General features: G+C 47.0%; 1 protein-coding gene across 2 annotated transcripts in view; it reads right to left on the minus strand.

Moving 5' to 3' along the window:
• LOC119436676 (cytochrome P450 4c3-like) overlaps nt 1-19,209 on the minus strand; it is a 144,817-nt gene that overhangs the window by 61,560 nt on the left and 64,048 nt on the right. The window contains exon 1 of one of the 2 annotated variants that reach the window (XM_037703637.2): nt 17,738-18,530. The exons of the other annotated variant lie outside the window; for it this stretch is intronic. Within the exon in view, the coding sequence (XP_037559565.1) occupies nt 17,738-17,996 (259 nt within the window). The 5' untranslated portion in view covers nt 17,997-18,530. Of the gene's footprint in view, nt 1-17,737; nt 18,531-19,209 lie in introns of those variants that run through there. 2 annotated transcript variants of the gene reach the window in all.

The raw sequence follows: 19,209 nt of genomic DNA on the forward strand, positions 1-19,209 counted from the left end.
TGCGATCATACATTTTAGAAGAGTCAATGCGCTTAAGTGTTACGAGTGAGAATCGGAAAGTGATATGTACTTCACTTACAAAAACAGAAATCGATTTACAGTGTTTGTCCGCAGTGCGTAGAGATGTTCTGTGTACATACATTCGTTCGAAAAGTATCATCGCAAAGTGTCGCTTCTCTTAGATTAATGAGCTTTCTGAGTAATATGAAATTATTATTTTTGCCTTAACAAACTGTCTAGAGATGGCGTATATGAATAGAAAATGAGGCGGCTCACTTTCAATTCTATAAATGTGGAATATGTTATCGACATGTAAAATGCATGGACTGCTCGGTTCCCCAAGAAGATGGCGAAAGACCACGGAGAAAGCAGAAAAAGAAAAGGTGACGAAGTTGCAGTCCATAACTTTTGCAAAGGTAGAGATCTAGAAATGAAACACCCGCGGCTCATATATAGATACTAAAAAGTTTCACTTAATTGTCTATAATCTAACTGATCCCCTCCAGAGCTTCGCCCTGGTTGGAGACACAAACCGGCTGCTCTTTTTGTCTCAGTGCGGTTGTCAATCCCTTTCGAGGTCGTAAAAAGTATTGCGTACAAATCCAGCGTAGACTGCGAGGCAAATGAAACTGTTCGTCAGTGCTCGCGCCCGTTTCACTGCGCATCGTAGCCGTTCGACCGGAGTCCGCCGTGTGGCGCATATCTAAACGGGAACGCACTGCGCCGGACAAGGTCGAAGACATTCGCGAGCATGCTGCAACCCGGCTCGGGACTCACTTCCGACGGAGCGGCTTCAACTTCCTGCTGCCGACGTGTCAACCGGGACGGCGCGGCGAGTTTTTGTTTAATTCTTGGCAAGGACGATGCTCCCACGAATGAAGGTGAAAAACCGGTCCCCGTTATTAATACCGCCTCTTTCTATCCGGATCCCGATTTAGCCGTGCTCTCGCCTTTCCCTCTCTCGTTCACCTCTATGCTGGCGCGGCGGCCCAACGCACACAGCGCAGTCTAGACGCCCGTCTTCATCCATTGTCCGCGCTACCCTCCCGTATGTGCGTCCGTGCACTGTGTTCCATGAAACGCTCGCATTCCGCATGCCCAGCACACGTTCCGCAGCGGGTGCCCCTCTTTGCCACTTCGCATGGGCGCTCCGTGCCACCGGCGGCGCAGCGTACAGGGCACGCTCTTCCGTTAGCGCTTTCGGGAAACAAAACCATCGCTATAATCTGCTGCCTCCTCGACCCTTTTGCGAAAGGAAGGAAAACATTGCTTTTGTCGCTCACTTTCATCCTGTATTGCATCCCACTTTCAATCGTCCGAATCTCATTGTCGGGACTGAGCGCAAAGATGCTCGCGTGCCGAGCTTTAGATGTACCGAAAGGGACCCAGATGGCTAACATCAACGCGGAACCATCCGTAATGCGTCCCTCATGGCTTCTCTGCTGCTTTGACCTTAAATCCGATAAATGAGTCAATCAATCATCCGAGTACCAGTGTTACGTTTACAATGACATTATTATCATAACTGTTCTCACACATCAACATACTTGTTTTCATCATTGCGGATATTGGCTGCCTATCCTGCACGAGGTGACTGAAATTAGTCCTTGTGGTAGTTCTTTCAAAAACCAAAAAGCAGAGCTCAAGCATGTGAAACCGTTTCCTTGCATACCCACCAACCAGCGTTGCAGATATATCTTTCATTTCTGTCCATCTTTAATATCTGCTAATGATGGCAAAACCAAGAAATAACGCATGAGTCTGTCCAAATATAGCAAAGCGAAAATGCCATATTTCAGAAGGTGGGCGGATGATATCCGAGACCACTGAATGTGTCGTTTGCTTAGAGTTGGCCTGACACATTTTCAGTTTCTCAAATATTCGACTCTGCACTTTAGCTCACAGTTTTCTTCAAAGGCATGGTGGATGCTACTTCGCTGCGTAGGTCATCCTGAACTCTCATTTGAGGTCAGAAACTTTTGCTCTGGAAAGGTTCGTTTGCCTTTCAAGTATCCGATGCTGAAATGGCCTGTTCGTGGGGTTTAGTTTTATGGTGTTCATTTTTAAATTGTTGGGTGATGATGGCGGTGGATGCCCAACTCGCACATGTTTTAGGGATCCAACTTGCTGCCGACTTAGATGATAACACCTTCTGTGTGACAAAAGATACAAAACATGTGTTGTTTAGGCCATTGCACTAGACGGTAATAACTAGACTAACGTGGTGGTATTGTTAACGACAGCTCTAGATCGAATGGGCAATAACAATTTTCTCCGAACATTGCTCGTTTTCAAATGAGCGGCTAAGGACCTGTTACGTGAACAAATACGTATTAGGAGGCATTCGACGAGCCCTCCTGCAACGTTCCTGTAGATATGCTGGCGCATCAAGAAAGCAGCTACCACATTTGCGAAATTACAGCATTATTCACCTTTCTTAAAATTAGGGATAAACCTTGTGCTGCCCATGAGAAGTGCAAATCGAAAATAAAGAAAGGAGAAATATCACAATCCGTGACGGCCTACCGAACAATAACTTCTGCTATTCGTAGCTGATCTAAAAAATTGAGACGAGAAAAATGCAGAACATGTTTTGCCAGCTTGCTGTTTTCAGCTTGATGTTAAAGTTTTGGAGTGTTGTTAGTGACCTTGCAGGGCAGCCTCGTCAACACACGTGCTTTGAAATCCACGCCTCAAGTGAAGGCAACGCGGAACACATTGTTGTCACGCGCATCCAACTCAGTCGTTGAAGTACAAGAACCCTCTACCAACAATATGGCCTCCCATAATAAATACACCCTTCACCCTCTGCGAGTTGGAGGTAGTACTCGGGAGGCTCCAGAGATCGTTTGCTGTGAGGCCTCCTTGAAATTATCAAAACAGCGCTTAGGAAATAAGAAAAAAAAAATGGGTTTCTCAACTTTTTCAATGGTGTTCAGAGCACAGGTGTCAGCCTACGAATCTATGGAATGTCATGGGTGGTGTCAGTTTTGAAATTCAGGGAAAAAAATAGGGGAACACAAAGTGTGAGCACTACAGAAAGTGTGCACTTAATAATATGGACACAGTAGCAGTGGCAAGGTAAATAAAGTATATTGTGATATTACAGTTACGTGCAGTGCGGGACACCATAACCAATAAGCTACCGCGGCGGGTGTAGTTAGTTTATTTCATTCCAATATGTCAGTTTTATCTCATTACTAGACGAGAAGCCTTTTAATGCGAATAATCATTTGCCCCATTTCAGGCCCTTTGCGAGACTTCGGTTGGTCGGTTGGCCGATAGGTTAGCAGGCAGGTAGGTAGGTATTCCCTGTGTCGCCACATTTGGGACCTCATGAAATAAAATAAATTCATAACCAACAGTGGAATCGAACCTCTGCCTTCGAGTACAGCAGCCCACTGCTCTATCCACTAGGGCAGGCATATTTCTCCCCCAAGACCAACCGCCTCTTTGTGACGTTTCGCGCATACGTCACGTACCAGTTTCTCGTGTTCTCTCCTCGCGGCAGCTCGCGCTTTGAGATACTGTGTTAGACTACACAATCTCTGGGATCGGCCCATATTATCCAGTATTTTCCTTGTATCAGCTAACGCTAAGGAGAAACTGCGCGATGCTGTCCCGCCTTCATAATCGGCCCAGGTCGAACAAGTTTTAACGTTTCATCGCCAGAATGCTAATTTCATCGTCGTTTTAACATACACCACATGACATGGCCATATGTACAGCCGTCATCTTCATGAAAGGCAACACGCGAGCGCGTGGCAGATAGCCTCGAAGCCCACATGTGGCGCGGCGGGGCGGCGAGATGTGAAACGAAAAGGAGAGAGTGGTGCCGTTCCTTTTACTGATTACGTTCCTTTCTTGCAGTTTTCTTTCTTTTTTTATCACTTTATGTTGTTATGGCAAACGACCGGACAAGATCGCTTTGTACGTAACTGATAGCGCGATCATAGCATCGCATCTTCCGGAGTGATCGACGAAAACTACGACGATAACTGAACCTGCGTAGATGTGTCATATCTGTATGTTGCGTTTTGTGCTGCTGTAAAGGAACGCCGTATAACAGATGTAAAGGGCGTCCAAACTATCATGTACCAAGATTTTAAAATATGCAAATGTCACGTAGATGGTCAGAACCAAGGTGATGTTGTTTGCCGTCGCTTGTAGATACTCAGATAATTTTTTGAATTCCGCCTAAGTACATAATTAGCATTAATTAATTATTCAACTTCACAAATATTATAATTAGATGACAAGTGTCAATGAGAAAATTGTAGAGCAACATGAAAAACTCCCGATACAGCTTTCTGCTGCTCAATAGGAGCAACATAAAAGCGTTTTTCCGAGCGTGAAAGAAGCCCGCGAATACACGCAATATGCCTCGAGCGGCAGGTCGCGTGGCCGGTCGCGCGGCATTTTGACGTAGGATGATAAGCGCTCTCATTATGCGATTTTCGAATGTATCAACCGCACGTGAGATAGTAAAAGCAAGCCTGGTCTGTGGAAATTTATTATGCTTTTCGTTTGCCTCGAATGCTTCCGAAGCTGTGATAGCAACAATGCTTACGGAAAACAATCCTCGTTTGCTGAGATGTGTCAACAAAAGGTGGATATCAAAAAGGAAGCGTAAGAAAAAGACAAACACATTCGTGACGGGAGGGTAGGCAGTAAAAGGAACGGCACCACTCTCTCCTTTTCGTTTCACATCTCGCCGCGGCGCCGCGCCACATGTGAGATTCGAGGCTATTTGCCACGCGCTCGCGTGTCTCCTTTCATAAAGATGACAGCTGTGCGTACTACTGTGCAACACATACTCGGTGATGACGTCACAATCCGTGTTTTTTCGCGCTTACACTCGTCAAGTACCTATGAAGAAGCCAACAATTGGCATGTCGTAAGCTCGCGTCGAACGGCCGGTGCAGAAATCATGCCGTCGGCGCCACACGATGGTCTTCATCGTCGTCTTGCTGCTGTCGTCGCGCACGCGCTCGCGTCAGACGCATAGTTGTTCGTCTTATACAAAAACACGCTGGCCTACCTGGTAGGAGATTTCGTAATCCCAAACAACGCTGGGTGGCCAGGTACCAGCTTCGCATAATAACGATTCCCACAGGGCGTGGGATCTGCACAATTTTTTAGCTATTTTGTATAAGATATAAAAACGATAATCATCACGCCTCCAAGTGAATTTCTGAGCTGATCCAGCTCGAAGCGATACCAGAGTTCCCTTCTAGGCATCATCCGCAACCGTGGACTTGTAATGAGCGGTCGACCACGCTGCACTAACATCACAGAGACTTCACGTGGTAACAGCAGTGGCATAAAATAGAAGTGCGCTGAATGCATGTATCACGAATTAGTGTATGCAGTTCGTCCCTTAAATTGCACACTCCCATAGAGATGAATAAATGAGTTCTCAGATTTTACGCGCCAAAACGGCGATTGCATTATGAGGCACGCCGTAGTGGGGCGGGACTCCAGAGTAATTTTCACCACCAGGGGATCCTTAACGTTCCCCAGGTGCGCGGGACACGGGTGTTTTTGCATTTCGCCGCCATCGAAATGCGGCCGCCGCGGCCGTGCTTAGGAGGCTTAGCAGTGTGCTTAGCAGCGCAGCACCATAACCGCTAAGCCACCGCGGCGAGTCACACTGGACTAATGATCAGTTAGCATCATCAATTTCCCGGACAGCTACACCGTAGAGCCAATATATGAACGGCTTTATTTGTATTGTTCACAGGAAATTTCTTCTTTTGTCCTAAGGCCTTCCTTAGCTAGCATCTATAGCAAAAAAAAAAAAAAATATGTGCGTAACCCGAGTCCCTCCCGCTCTGCCTTTTGAAATTTTAAGCACTGCTCACCTTACTTTTACGGCAGAGTGAGTGCGCTTTCGTCCAATTTTTTATGCAATGATTCAGCGCCATGCCTCCATCCAATTTTCACGCGGTGCTAAGAACACTCTACGTGCTCGGCGTCAAACGTTGAAAATGCCGAGAACGAATTGAATCGTCCTGACGCATTGTAGACATCGCCTGCGATGGCAAAATTGCTCGGCGGTGCTTCAAGTAATTTCTACCCCTTCGCCACTTTCCTTCGTTGGTGCTGGAGCGATTGAAAAATGCTTGTCTCCAAGTCTGCGCAGACGGGCCCGTATGTGTAGGTTCAGGCGGATGCGCCACTGAAATTTAGATTCAGTACCGTGGTCTTTTGAGGCTACACTGTTTAGACGCCTCGACGGGTATATCTTGTCGCCGACTGCAGATATTGCAGCCATAGTAACCGCACTCCTCAAACTAGTGCCTCCCCAGTACACCGTCATACAGGCACATTCAAAGTCTCCACCTCCTATCTCCTCAGTTGCCTTCCAGCGAGACCTGTCGACTGTCACTAACTCAACTAACAGAGCTCACGCAAAAATGTTTTAACATCGTGCTTCAATCGCCTCTCACGTAGGTATTGCAAATGACGAAAACACAGGTGCTCAAGCGAGAATAGCGCTGTCGAGGCACCCAAACAGAAAACAATTGCCTGCAGCTATCAAAGCTATGGGCCCTGTCGCACGAGCCCTACGCAGTCAATGGCAGCAACAAATTCGAAACAATGCTGATGGGTCGAATCCGGACAGTATAACATGCACTCCATCCTTGGTGCTAATGAAAGGGCTGCGCGTTTGTTGTTCAGCTATGCGCAGGTTGCAAAGAGGCACTTAACGCAGAATATTTCATGTGGTCCCACTAGAGCTTGGATGCTCATAAAAGGGAATAAGCAAAAACTTGCAAAGGTAAAGACTTCAAACCGTGCTTGTGGAACGCAATTGTTTACAGAAGGAATAAACATCGTGCAAAGGGGGTCTCACGCAGAAGATTTCATGCGGTCCCATTAGAGCTTCGATGCTCATAGAAGAGAATAAGCAAGCCCTTGCAAAGCAAGGGACTTCAGCGCGCGTTTATGCAACACTATTGCTTACAGAACGAATAGACATCGTGAGAAGGGTGCCTCGTGATGCCTTGTGCTCGCATTTCTGCCGTGACTGCAAAATTATGAACATGTACTCCCCATTTAGTGTTTACAAAAGTGCAACTTTGCCAGGGAAGTTTGCGGTACAGCATGCGAGGCTAACATTGCCTCGAGCAACAACATGGCCATTGCCACAACCACAAGTGCAATGCCCCCAAGCAGTTTTACACAGCGTACTGTGGTGTCTCGTAACAAGCAGTGACGACACACCGGCCACAGATATACGCAGATTGCTCTTTCGCGTCATCGACCCATCGCGATGAATCAGTGGCCATGGTGTTCTGCTACTGAGCAGAATATCGCGAATGGCCGACCGCGGTGGCCATATTTCGATGGGGTGGAATTAAAAACCGCTGGTGTACTTATGTTTCGTGCATGATAAAGCAAGTCAGACAATGAAAATGAATTCCGAGGTCTTCAGTATCATTCCTCACCATTTCTGAAAATAAAATTTAATATTTGCATCTTAGTAATTGTTAAGAGATAGAGAGTACACTAAATCGGTTTCTTACAAACCTTACGCAAATCAGATTAGCTCAGTAACCCCATAATCTATATAAATGTTGAGTTAGTATTAACACAACCATCCAGTCCAACTTACGATTTCTAATTCTATGTGATGGCATTTCTTAAGAATTCGTTATCACGTAGTACGTTTTTGAACATTTATCACAGCCTTGTAAACTATACTGCTTTTCTGAATATGTAATAGACGATGGGTTCAACGAATGCAGTTCGTAATATGCTCTATATATGCGAAACACGTATTGGTTCTAGAAAGGCTAACTCTTGAGCTAGATGGTCTTGCGTAAGTGTTGAGAATTAGCGCTAAAAAATACCCACGTAGATTAGGGATGTGGGAATGAACGCAAGCGTTCATACAGGGTGTCCTATCATGCACCAACATTTAAAAATATGCAAATACCACGTAGCTGGACAGAACCAAGGTAATGTTTTCTTGCCGTCGGTAGGAGATACTCAAATTGTTTGTTGCATTCCGCCTAATTACATAGTTAGTCTTAATTAATTAATCAACTTTTCAAATATTACATTTACATGAAAAGTGTCAATTCGTATTAGTATTATTAATTAGAAAATAGTAGAACATGAAAAACACCCGATGCAGCTTTCTGTTTCTTAATGCTTCTTTCTGTTTCTTTACGTGCTACATAAAAGTGTTTTTCCTAGCGTGAAAGAAGCCCGCGAATGCACGCAAAGTGCCTCGAGCGGCCAGTCGCGCGGCAATTTTGCGTGCATTCGCGGGCTTCTTTCACGCTCAGAAAAACATTACTGGACACTATATGCACCAGGTTTTCTTTGAGTAACGCAAGTGCTCATTTTTAAAATCTTGGAGCATGTTAGTTGGGACACCCTGGATATATATATATATATATATATATATATATATATAATATATATATATATAAACCGAGACTGTTGCATAAGTTACCCGTCCAATGCAGTTCAGGGTGCCAAATATGAATTATTGAGCAGTCGTCTATATGTGCATGCGTCATTGTGTTTGTAATATGCGTTGTTGATTATGTGCGCATGCATAGCTAGGCGTATATGGATGCATGGATCTTTCCAGCTAAAGCGTTTCTTTTCATCCCCCTTGCTGGTTCATTGGTTCATGTTTCGATCGGTGTCGTTAAGATGTTATCCATAAATGCGGCACGTGCGTGCACTGTTTGTCGACTTGAGACCTTGCTGTGCTAATTATAACCGCGATGGCATACTGCGAAGACGCATGAAGTGTATCGTGTTAATGTACCAGTGTATTACTTATATCTTTATTTGGAGATATGCGCCCTCAAACTCGTCGTAAAGATGCACTGTTGTTCCACTTACTTTTTTACGAAAACGTTCTTTTATGCATTGAAGCACAATGGTATCTGGAACGCCCATCTGTTTCGTCTCACACTTTGGGAAAGAATATCTGGAAACTGGTGTGGAAATTCATTTCAAGTGGATAAATCTTGCGAACTCACGAGATATAATTAGTAAATTGCAATGTGTGCCGTCAAGTAATTGTTTAAGAAGTTAAGTAATGATCTTATGTTAGTTATATATGTGTTTCAATTTCTCGTGCAAGTAATATCAACCTTTTTGAATAATCGAGCTCAAGGACTACAATTAAGGTATCCGCCACAGGTGAGTTTTAAAAATTCTGTCGAACTTTAAAATGATCACCCCGTGTATTGCAGCAAGAATAAGCCCACAGTAGATAAGCCTTCAGCCACTCTTAAGTAGCACTTCCTGCAACTGTATTTTATGCGTTTTCATGGTGATCCCGGAAATCTTACCGTTTTCAGAAGTATTGTCATGTTAAAGTCACATGAGGCCGGTAGGTCAAGGGTCAGGATTCCTGTGGCAAAAAACGAAAACCGGACGGACAACCCGAGATACTGACCACTTTCACTTTTTTTCCCGCATCATGAGGGACATTCAACGCACCATTACACATATTTGTTAAAGACGTTGGCAGCATATGGTGCGTATTAGTTGAGGAAAACCATCAAATCAACTCAATTCTTCGAAGTCAACTTCACGATGAAACGTGTATGAGGCCTGCAAAAGCACTATAACACATGTATGGATGGAATTTGCGATTGCCGCTATGATCACATAAAAATAAACAACATACTGTGTTCACAGTTTGACTAAGTTTCTGTGCAATGAATGATCATTTTGCCGACGGACCTCATTATTACATCACACTATGGTTAAAATCATGTTAGTTGTTTTGATCAATGCACGCTTGCATCCTTGCTACTGTTGTAAGCATCGCTTTCTCCCTAATTACGCAGAAAAATTGTTCTTCAAATCTGAAATAATACTTAGGGCTTTAAAAACATTTTTTTTTTTTTTTGCTTCCAGATAACTTCCACGGATGCGTACTTTGACTAAGCTGTGTCCGTCCGTGCTCATAGAGAGAGAGAGAGAGAGAGATAAAGAGACAGAAAGTGAGGCGGGGTGCTCGTGATGATTCGTGCAAACATAGTAATTGGGTAGCAAACAGCAAAAACATCGCTGTCACGATTCATATACGCACGCACAATCAGTAGCGGCGCGAAGAAAGCTCACAACACAAACACCCGCAAGCAGGTTAAGGTGGGCGCGTATCGGGGACATCGCACCAGGATAAAGCGAGGAATTATGTTGATGTTGCTTCCAACAACGGCCGCCCAATATTATCATACCCACCCCCTCTACGCAACCCCTCCATTTTTTGGAACCGCAAGGTTACGCGCCGCCGCCGAGAAGATGCAGCAGCGAAAGTATACAGTCAATCCTTGTCTAGTCATTTGGATCGCTCCAAGCTTGAGGACCAACACTGCCCTTTTAGCAATGTGAAAGTTCTCGCCACCGGAACCCCTCACGGTAGCGATGGAGCAGAACGAACGAATTAAAATGACTGGAGTATGCAAACTATCGTTGACGTTCGCTAGCCGTTACATTTCTGGCTTGAAAGAATTAAGATAAAGTTGCAGCATCGGAGAAGCGACATTCATACGGTGAGAAATACGTTGCAGACTGGTCTCATCTGCTATCTAGAAGAAAACGTAAATCTAGAGCAAAAAGTCCCCAATGCTATTGTAGTAGCATTATCACCAATGAAGATGTGTTGACAGGATAGTTAGTTGGACCGGTGAACGTAGCATGCGCAGCGTGAACTCGCCTAATACTTTCACAGACGTCTTTAAAAGTCTAAACAGTTTCAGACGATCAAAAAAGCCTTAAGTGCACTAACATTAGAAAGCACTTATACCGAGAGATATGACACGAAGTCAGCCGATGTCACAAGCTTGGCCTGGCATTGTGATGTCGGTTAACTCCACGAACTCAGTCGATGGTTTAGTCGCTGACCAGCACCTGCGCTCGACAGCTGTTTTTGGTCTAGAATTACAGTAACGTGGTTAAGTATTTCTCTGGAGCATCACGAAGTAAGCGAGTGTCCTCACGTTGCCATTCAGCCTTAACATCCTTCCCCTTTCCTGTTGCGAAGCTCTCTCTTTCTCTCTGGAATTGCAAGGTACGGAAAGAAATATTTGCACAGAAAGCAGCAGGATAGCTCATTGCTGTTCTGTAATAGAGGTAACTAGCACAGTGACAATTCACAACATGGATGTTGCACAAGTAGCTAGCGCTTATTAGGTTTTCTATCCGGAGAGCTTCAGAACTGGAAGGTTAAGGAATAATTATCAGCATCAGACAGCTCAGTCAGACGACATTCATTGCTACTGACAGCTACTTCGTGATGCAGCAGCTAGCCGAGTCCTGCATAAATAGGGGAAAGCTCAAAACTTCGTCGTGTAAAAAAGCCGGCCTCAGATTAAGAATGCTAATAGCTCACTGTAGTAAATTCCTGTTGCTATGCATAACCTGGGCACTACGTGACTTCATGTAGGCAAAACCCCAAAACATATTTATCCGAGGACTTCAGCTATGGCCTCGCTAGAATGCAATAAATATTGTGTTCATAAATGGGTTTGGCGATCTCCTACTACACATGCAAACTTTCCTTCGAGAGGATATCGATATGTATGTCCATGGAAAGGAATATCACCTTTGTGAATACTACCGCCAGCTGATACTTAGAGAAATCCATAATTTGGAGGTTACTGTTGTACCACCATGTATAGTGATTGCTCCTTCGAAGCCCATGTGTTGCGATATCTATTTTGATTGCTTTATAACTTTACGAAATCAAGAATCTTAACTTGTCTATCATGTATAGTAGTGTCGTTGTTTCTCATTGGGAACCAATACCAGCGTATAGCAAATGACTATTATTTCTGAAGTGGATGAGCTGCATTCGCGCGCAATAGCAGCCGTACGTGTCCAGGTTGGCTACGGCTTCCTTGCGGCTTCCGATTTTTCGAAACCGTTTAGGTGTGGTGTGTTCTTACTTACAGGGTTGTTTCGGAGGGCGATTTCTGTTTTTTCTTTCCTCCTCATTTCCCTCGCTTCTTTCGAACCGTGCCTACAGCTGAGCGAGAGGCCGCGACAAAAAAGAAGCGTTAACCGCGGCAGCGAAAGCTCGCGTGATACTTTTTCCTCCATCCGTGTGCGTTGAGGGAAAAACGGCCGGGTCTTTAGATTGCTGACGTCGCAAGTTCGTGAGTTGCGTGTCGGAAGCGGAGTTTAGTCACCCGCCTCCCCCTCCTGGCCTACTTGAATGTACCAGGTCGCTGGCGATGTTTTTGCCAGCTGCCTAGCTGCGTATATGAACACACTGTCCTATCTTAATTTTTCACACTCTGGAAAGTAATTCATGGTCAGCGAGAATGTTCTGTTTTATTAGTGAATCATGATTGTTTCTTTTCGATCTGCTCGCCCTCAGAGAAAGTCGCGCCGACACCCCTGTTCCGTATATAATAGCGTTTCAATGTTGAGGGAAAACAAGGGGAATGGCGATTCAAGGCGATGAGTAACACGAGAACAAGGTGAGGGCAGGAGCCAACGTTTCGACAAGTGGACTTGTCTTCTTCAAGGCAACATATGCTCTCCTCGGCACAGTATATATAGGTAGGGTTCTTCTAAAGGGGAGAGAAGGTGAGGCGGATGGGTGAGGTAACGAGCGAGAGTGTAGAATTGAAAAGAAATATAATGTACCGCCTCACCTTCTCTCCCCTTTAGAAGAACCCTACCTATATATACTGTGCCGAGGAGAGCATATGTTGCCTTGAAGAAGACAAGTCTACTTGTCGAAACGTTGGCTCCTGCCCTCACCTAGTTCTCGTGTTACTCATCGTTTCAATATTGAGCCTTTCATCTTTCCTCTGAGCTTTTCTTGCCCAATTTAATATCACAGTGTGATGGTGTACATTGCACACTTGTCTACTTCATCGATGAACAAACTACATGCTACAAACTGTTTGTGCTCTCCTAATCGTGAATGTTGTTACCGTAGTTAGAGTAGCTTGAAGAGCGGTTATATCATAGCTTTAACGCAACGAGTGAAGTGAGACATTACCGCGCTATGCGTGTAGTCGTTTGCTGAATGGTTCATTCATTGAAGGGAGCAAGGCTTACAAACATGGAATGTCAGCTTACGGTGTGGTGACATTCCTCCTCAAATATCTGCATGTCTACGGTACTGCTTGGCAAGAAGCTCTGCAAGTGTGATTAGGACTCTTATCTACCTTGAGTAACGAATGAATCTATATATATATATATATATATATATATATATATATATATTTATTTATAGTAGTAACTGGATTTTTCAATGGGCCAAGCGTATTTAGGAAATGTTGTGCTTCTGATTTTCCTATATATATGCTAACTGCATAGCCAACTATTCAACTGCAGATATGCTAACTGCATAATCTTTTTGTCACATCTTCTTGCAACTGTCTGCATGTGCTCTTTCATTGGAAGTTTAATTTGGCTTCTGTGCATGATCAAAAATTGAATTGCGTTTGTTTCCACCAGCATGTAATTCAAGCGCAGATGTTAATGCTCGTCAAAGAGTGCCGCGCACGAACGACGGGTGCTCCATTGAAAATTCGCTGATATTGAGAGGCACTACTCCCAGCTTCAAGCAAAACTGCGCAATGCAACGTGGATAAAGCGAGACACAGAAATGACGGAGACGAGCACAGCATCTCGCTTTCTTCACATTGCATTCTGCAGCTTTACTTGCAGCTTGAATCCACCAACCGGTCCGATGATATGTTTTGTTGCACTACTCCCAATTTGGAAAAGAAAATCAGTATTGCACCGAAATCTTGTCATTATTCTCACCTTGCGTGTCCCTACAGCCCAACTCTTACGTAATTATTCTTCTAAGCAATTAGGCTGGAGATTATTTAAACCATTTGCAGTGAACGTGAAACTATTACCTTTAATGAGCATTCGAACATCTAAATTTCGCGTACCCTGTCAAATACAGTGCATTCTTAAAGCGCTTAATAGTGAATCTGCAGTGCCTCAGAGTGCTTGAAACATTTTAAATGAGAGACGTTGTTATTTCCACCTCAGAGCAAAGACTAACAATTCACAGAAGGCACTTCGAAGCATTTTCAGGCCTTTTTTCATCTACATCCAAACAAAACAGATTGATACATCAGTCGGTAGCGCTTATCAATATGAAACTCAGTCTATATATGGCGTTACGGTTTGTCTCTGTGCACTCGTGAATCCTTCGTGCAGCCCGCTGCTCCAAAGCAAAGTGCGAGGCCTGGTCAAAGCTCGCGCGTGGCTTTCTCAGCGTGACCACAGTCGGGACAGAAAAATATGACTGACAGTGACTGAAGTGCAGTGACTGAACTTTCTCGAGCTTGGAATAAGAGTCACATCATTCATCTATGCCGTACAGCAAAGAACTACATAGCATACTTGAAAGAGCTACCGTGGCGTACAGAAGACTCCCAACTGTGTTCAAATAGTACACAGTTGTGTACTATTTGTGTAAAATGTGAAGTAAAACATCTGAAACATATACATTAATGCAACTAATAATCCATGTGTTGCAAACGAGAGGAAAGTCAAAGATAACTGCACCTGCTGAGTTGTCTGCACTCCCTGGCGCCTCATCTTTTGGGCTACTTCCGAACTCAAGCCGCAATGCCTTGGAATGCGTCTAAGTTTCAATCACATAAGGTCATCTGTATACGTAACGCACGTTCCTTGATGTTTCGTTACGTAAAACACGAGAGATGGCGAATGGAAAGTAGGGGAGGGGGAGGGAAGGATGGAAGTGGGCGACGAAACGCAAAGCTCGAACCCACTCGGAGGGCATCTAGAAACCTCGCGGTGGACTCGTAATTGCATCCTCGTTATGTCATATCGCTCACAACCATTCAATAAGCACGCCTCGCCGGCGACGAAATACGCCAGAAAAACTGCTATGCGTAATGCTTATCTTATCGGCAAGATCTCGCTTCCCCGCAGCCGCGTCCTCTCCGGCACGTCACGAGCGTTTTGTGGTCTTTGCTTTGCTCCTCTCATAAAGCGCCTGAGCGCGCCGGCTCCACCTCGTTGCCAGCTTGGCCACCGCGTGCCTCTTTCCACGGCGGGAAGCTTCGGCGGAGAAGCCGGCGACTATAAGGCCGATGGAACGGCCTTAGGCGGCCAGCGTTACATGGTCGTTGCTATACTCAGCCGCCGCATGGCCCTTTCGTTTCTTTTTCCTCTCTCTCTGCGTGGCCTACATTCTGCGAAAAGGAAACCTCCGGGGCGAACGCTTAGCGACAGAAACTCTTAGCAGGAAGCGCACTGAAACAACAATAATGACAAGAGAGCAAAAAAAAAAAGAAGAAGAAAGGAAACAATCAACACCGCACGTTCTTTCCAGCGGAACAACATCGGTGAAATAGTTTCTGCGCAGCGGAGGTGAAAGCGTGAACGCGCTGAGGAGGAGAGCGGTGCGGCTGGTGATGGAACGATGCGCGTCGGATGCTACGGGGGATAGAATCGAGGAAAAGGTGCAGGGAAGGGGGGCTTAGGGAACATTAAAGCCTTTTCCAAAGAGAACGGATGTTTAGAGCAGCCACTTCGCGTAACTGTCCTTGGTTCTTTCCCGTTGATGGACAACGCTGTTGCCATGCCGGAAAAATTCCTAACTACCTTTATAATGTAATTGAAAACCGCACAGTTTGGCGACGAATATATTACTGAGCGACACTCTCGTGAAATTCCACTAGCAACAACCATTAAGCATTAATGATTTTGCTGTATTCCGTAACGCGCATGACGCCCCACCCCGTTCACGAATAGGTAACCTGATTTCGGCAGTTTTCTTTCTGTTTTGCGTTTCCGGGATTTCTGATAGAGGATAATAACAATCGTTTACATGGACTAGTATTTATTTTGCTGAGCAGGTGAAATGTCATTTCTACTGCTAGCAATTTTTCAAGAACCACAGAGTTGAAGACCTTCACTTCAGATTGCCGCAAAACGCCAAACTATACCCCATAAAGTCGTCAGAATGTCATAGTGAACCAACGCAAGTGAAGCGCCAAAGGTCTATTGGTTTGCTACGTAAATGCTCAAGCAAATAACTTTTCTTTAAAGTGCGCCTTGGAACCTTTTACGACCACAGGCCCGCAAGATGAGACGCTTTACATATACAGTGCGACAGTTTGTTTCGTCGACCGGTTATACAAGTCAAGCCGCAAAATTATGCTATTTATGCGGAAATCCATGCGGGACGAAATTATTCATTCAGTGACGTTCTGTGAACATGACATTGGACTATTCGGCAACAAGAACGACAAAGGAAGATGCACAGCAATTTGTGCCTAGTGTAGAAGTTTTGTAATAGAATCCCGGTAAAGCGCAGTACAAATGCCCTAGAACGAACAGGAACAAAAGTACAAAAAAAAAAAAAACATCATAGTAAAGGGCATGTCCCATGTTGTGTAACTATTTCACTATGACCACCGTATCGCGTAGCAGGTGTTTTGTCACTACACAGACATTTCGTGTCCCATTATCGCACCCAATAAAGCAGTATTGTTATTCTGTGACAACTTAAGCACAGTGTGACAATATCAGGCTTTCAACGCTGCAGCTCCCGTGCACATCAATTCTTAAAGGCAGATAAAGGTGTTTTCAGAATTCCCTAATGCGCAGGCAGGGTAGAGAAAGCTGCCTGCGTCCTAAACGATCTTTCTTAAGCCTCCAGTGCTTGAACAGGTCTTTGTACTCGCGCCGAATTCTACCTGTTCGTGATCTGGCACAGCACTCGCCCACTCCTGCTACTGCACTTTGTTTGACCTCCCGCGCTTCGCACTGCTCGTCAGCTCAGCTGGCAGCCTGCGCGCTTGACAGCGTTCGCTCAAGTGGAGAAAAAGCAACGCGGGCCTTGCACGCGGCGCAGGCTTCGTTCCATTGGCCTCCCTAGAGAAACGAAAAGAGCACGGCGGAGGGGAGCGCTTCAAGACGTCAAGAGGCGGCCATTCCTCAAGCGCTCGACGAGCTTTTCTCTCTGTCCTGGCCAGCCTAGCGAAACACCGCCGAGGAAGAGAAAGAAACGCAGCACTGCAGCCGCTGGGAAACTCAGCGCTCCATAAGGCCGGGGAACTCGTTTCGGCCCGCGAGTCGTGAACGCTCTGCAGTGCGCTGTCTGGCTCCGTCCTTGCAGCCACTCCAGGCAGCGGGAACAGCAGATAAAGCCTGTATTTTTTATTGTTTTTGCTTTCGCTCTTTCTCTTCGCGGCGCAGGAGTGTTTCGCGCGGGGCCGCTTCCTGCTTTTTTTTATTCTCAGCGAGAGCGGATCCTGCGCGGCCGGCCGCCGCCGACCGTCATGCGTATGACCCGAAGGCAAGGCAACTGGGTGGCTGCCGCCGAAATCGGGACACCGCGGGTATCCGCGAGGAAGTGAGTGCCGCTGCCCGCTTTTTTTGGAACCGACAGATCCCGGCGCGCTGCTCCGCGTGGCGGCCTTCTTTTGCGATTTTTTGGCGGCGCGCGCACGTGTGTCGATGGGACAAGCGAAAGTGAGGCGCGTCTTCGTAGGCGGCGCCGGAAACTACTCGCGCGGCCTTCGCGCGTCGCTCGATGCACTGCATGCGCTGCATGAACGGCACTGCTGCCGTTCACACAGGCGTGCACGCACCGGGGATTGGTAACCATTCACGGGCCGCCCCTGTCTTCTCGACCAAACCTGGCACGACTGGGCGCGCGTTCTTCTCACGCGCGCCGGCGTGCACACAATCACAGGTCATGCACATCAGCAATGGCGTTTCACGTATAAACACTTACGTATATGTGGCGCAAGGAGGTGCCTGTACTTTTTGAGCTCGTACAGCACGTCCAAGTTGCCGAGGATCGGGTGCGCCGCCGTGGGCCCCGGAATCTTGGAGATAAGCTCGGCGATGCGTCGACGCCGCGCGATGTGCACAGCCACGGGCACGATACACGAGAGTAGTAAGGTTAGGGACCACAGGACTCGGTGCGACGAGAAGGGCAGAAAGCCTGTCAAGGTCATGGGAAACAGGGTGGCTTCGCCGCCCGCCGACATGGTTGGCAGTGTCCGCCGGCCGAGGAGATTGTCCGCTCAGGCCGGCTCGTTGCTGGCGACGTGGGCGCTAGTCCGGGAGCACCCAGCGGACGCACATGGTCGTCGGCCGGGAGTGACGCGCCGCTCGCGTCCGGTGCCAACGGGGGTGGCCGTCACATGGGCGTCGAGTGGTCGTCGTCGCGGGGTCCTAGCAGGCACCGGGGCAGCCGAGGGCAGCAGCAGCGGCGGCGCGGGGGCGCCGGCCTCCGGGGCCATGCTCTCGGTGTCGGCATTGCATCGGCTCCTCCACGCCGATAAGGCATGCGGCCCCAGGAAGTGGAGCGGTTCCTGTGCGTGTCCCAGGCCCCCCAGACAACGTTGCACGACTACACCACCAGCACCCCGAGGAAACGCACCGGGGACCGTACTAAAAGCATTGATGTAATCCCCGCAAACGGGAGCACTGTCTGTTCGAGACGGCCGCTTGCCACGTGACCGCGGCTGGGCCAATGGGGCCAACTGGGCGTGACGTCACCGCGAGGACCTCTCCGTGGAGGGCTTCCTCGTTGACTCTCCTCGCCGGCGTCCTGTTAGAGCGCCGCACTACGAGGGACGGAGAGGGAAAGGGCAAAAATTCAACATGGCGGCGCGAAGAGGGGGGGGGGGGGTAGAAAGCCTGCGGGGGGGGGGGAAGAACTTTTGTCTGTTTTGGTCCTTTTACTCTTGGTTTCTTCTTGCGCCGCTGGGAAGTGCCCAAAAATAGAAAGTTGGCAACTGCGAGTTTCTTTCCTCAGGCTATAGGCCAGCGTGATTATCCTTCTCTTGTTTCCTCTTGGCTCTCTCTTTCTTCTTCCTTTCGTCTGTTCCCTTTTCTTTTCTGCTCGGCCTCTGAGCTTATCCGGCCCGTTACCTTCTTCGTTATTGGTTGTGAAAACCAGTCGACTGTTCTGCCGCGTTCTGCAGCCCCATAAGCTGGGTCCCCCCGAGTGAATATTACTCGCTCCCTTGGGGCCACCTGTCTGTTTTGGGCAGCGCTTTCACTGGCGCGCCGAATAGCTGACCCACCAGTTGCGGGGCAGCGGGCACGGCTCTGGACCCAAGCCTTGGGGGGCAAACGCGTTTTCACCGGAGTTGTCGACCTGCGGCCGTCGGGACATTGCAGCCTTGCAATGCCGCCGTCAAACGAGCATCCCTATTCTCACTCTCACCTCGTCACCGTTTTTGCAGATGCTGC

The sequence above is a fragment of the Dermacentor silvarum genome, chromosome 1 (genome assembly GCF_013339745.2).
Source record: "Dermacentor silvarum isolate Dsil-2018 chromosome 1, BIME_Dsil_1.4, whole genome shotgun sequence".
NCBI classification, from domain to species: Eukaryota; Metazoa; Arthropoda; class Arachnida; order Ixodida; family Ixodidae; genus Dermacentor; species Dermacentor silvarum.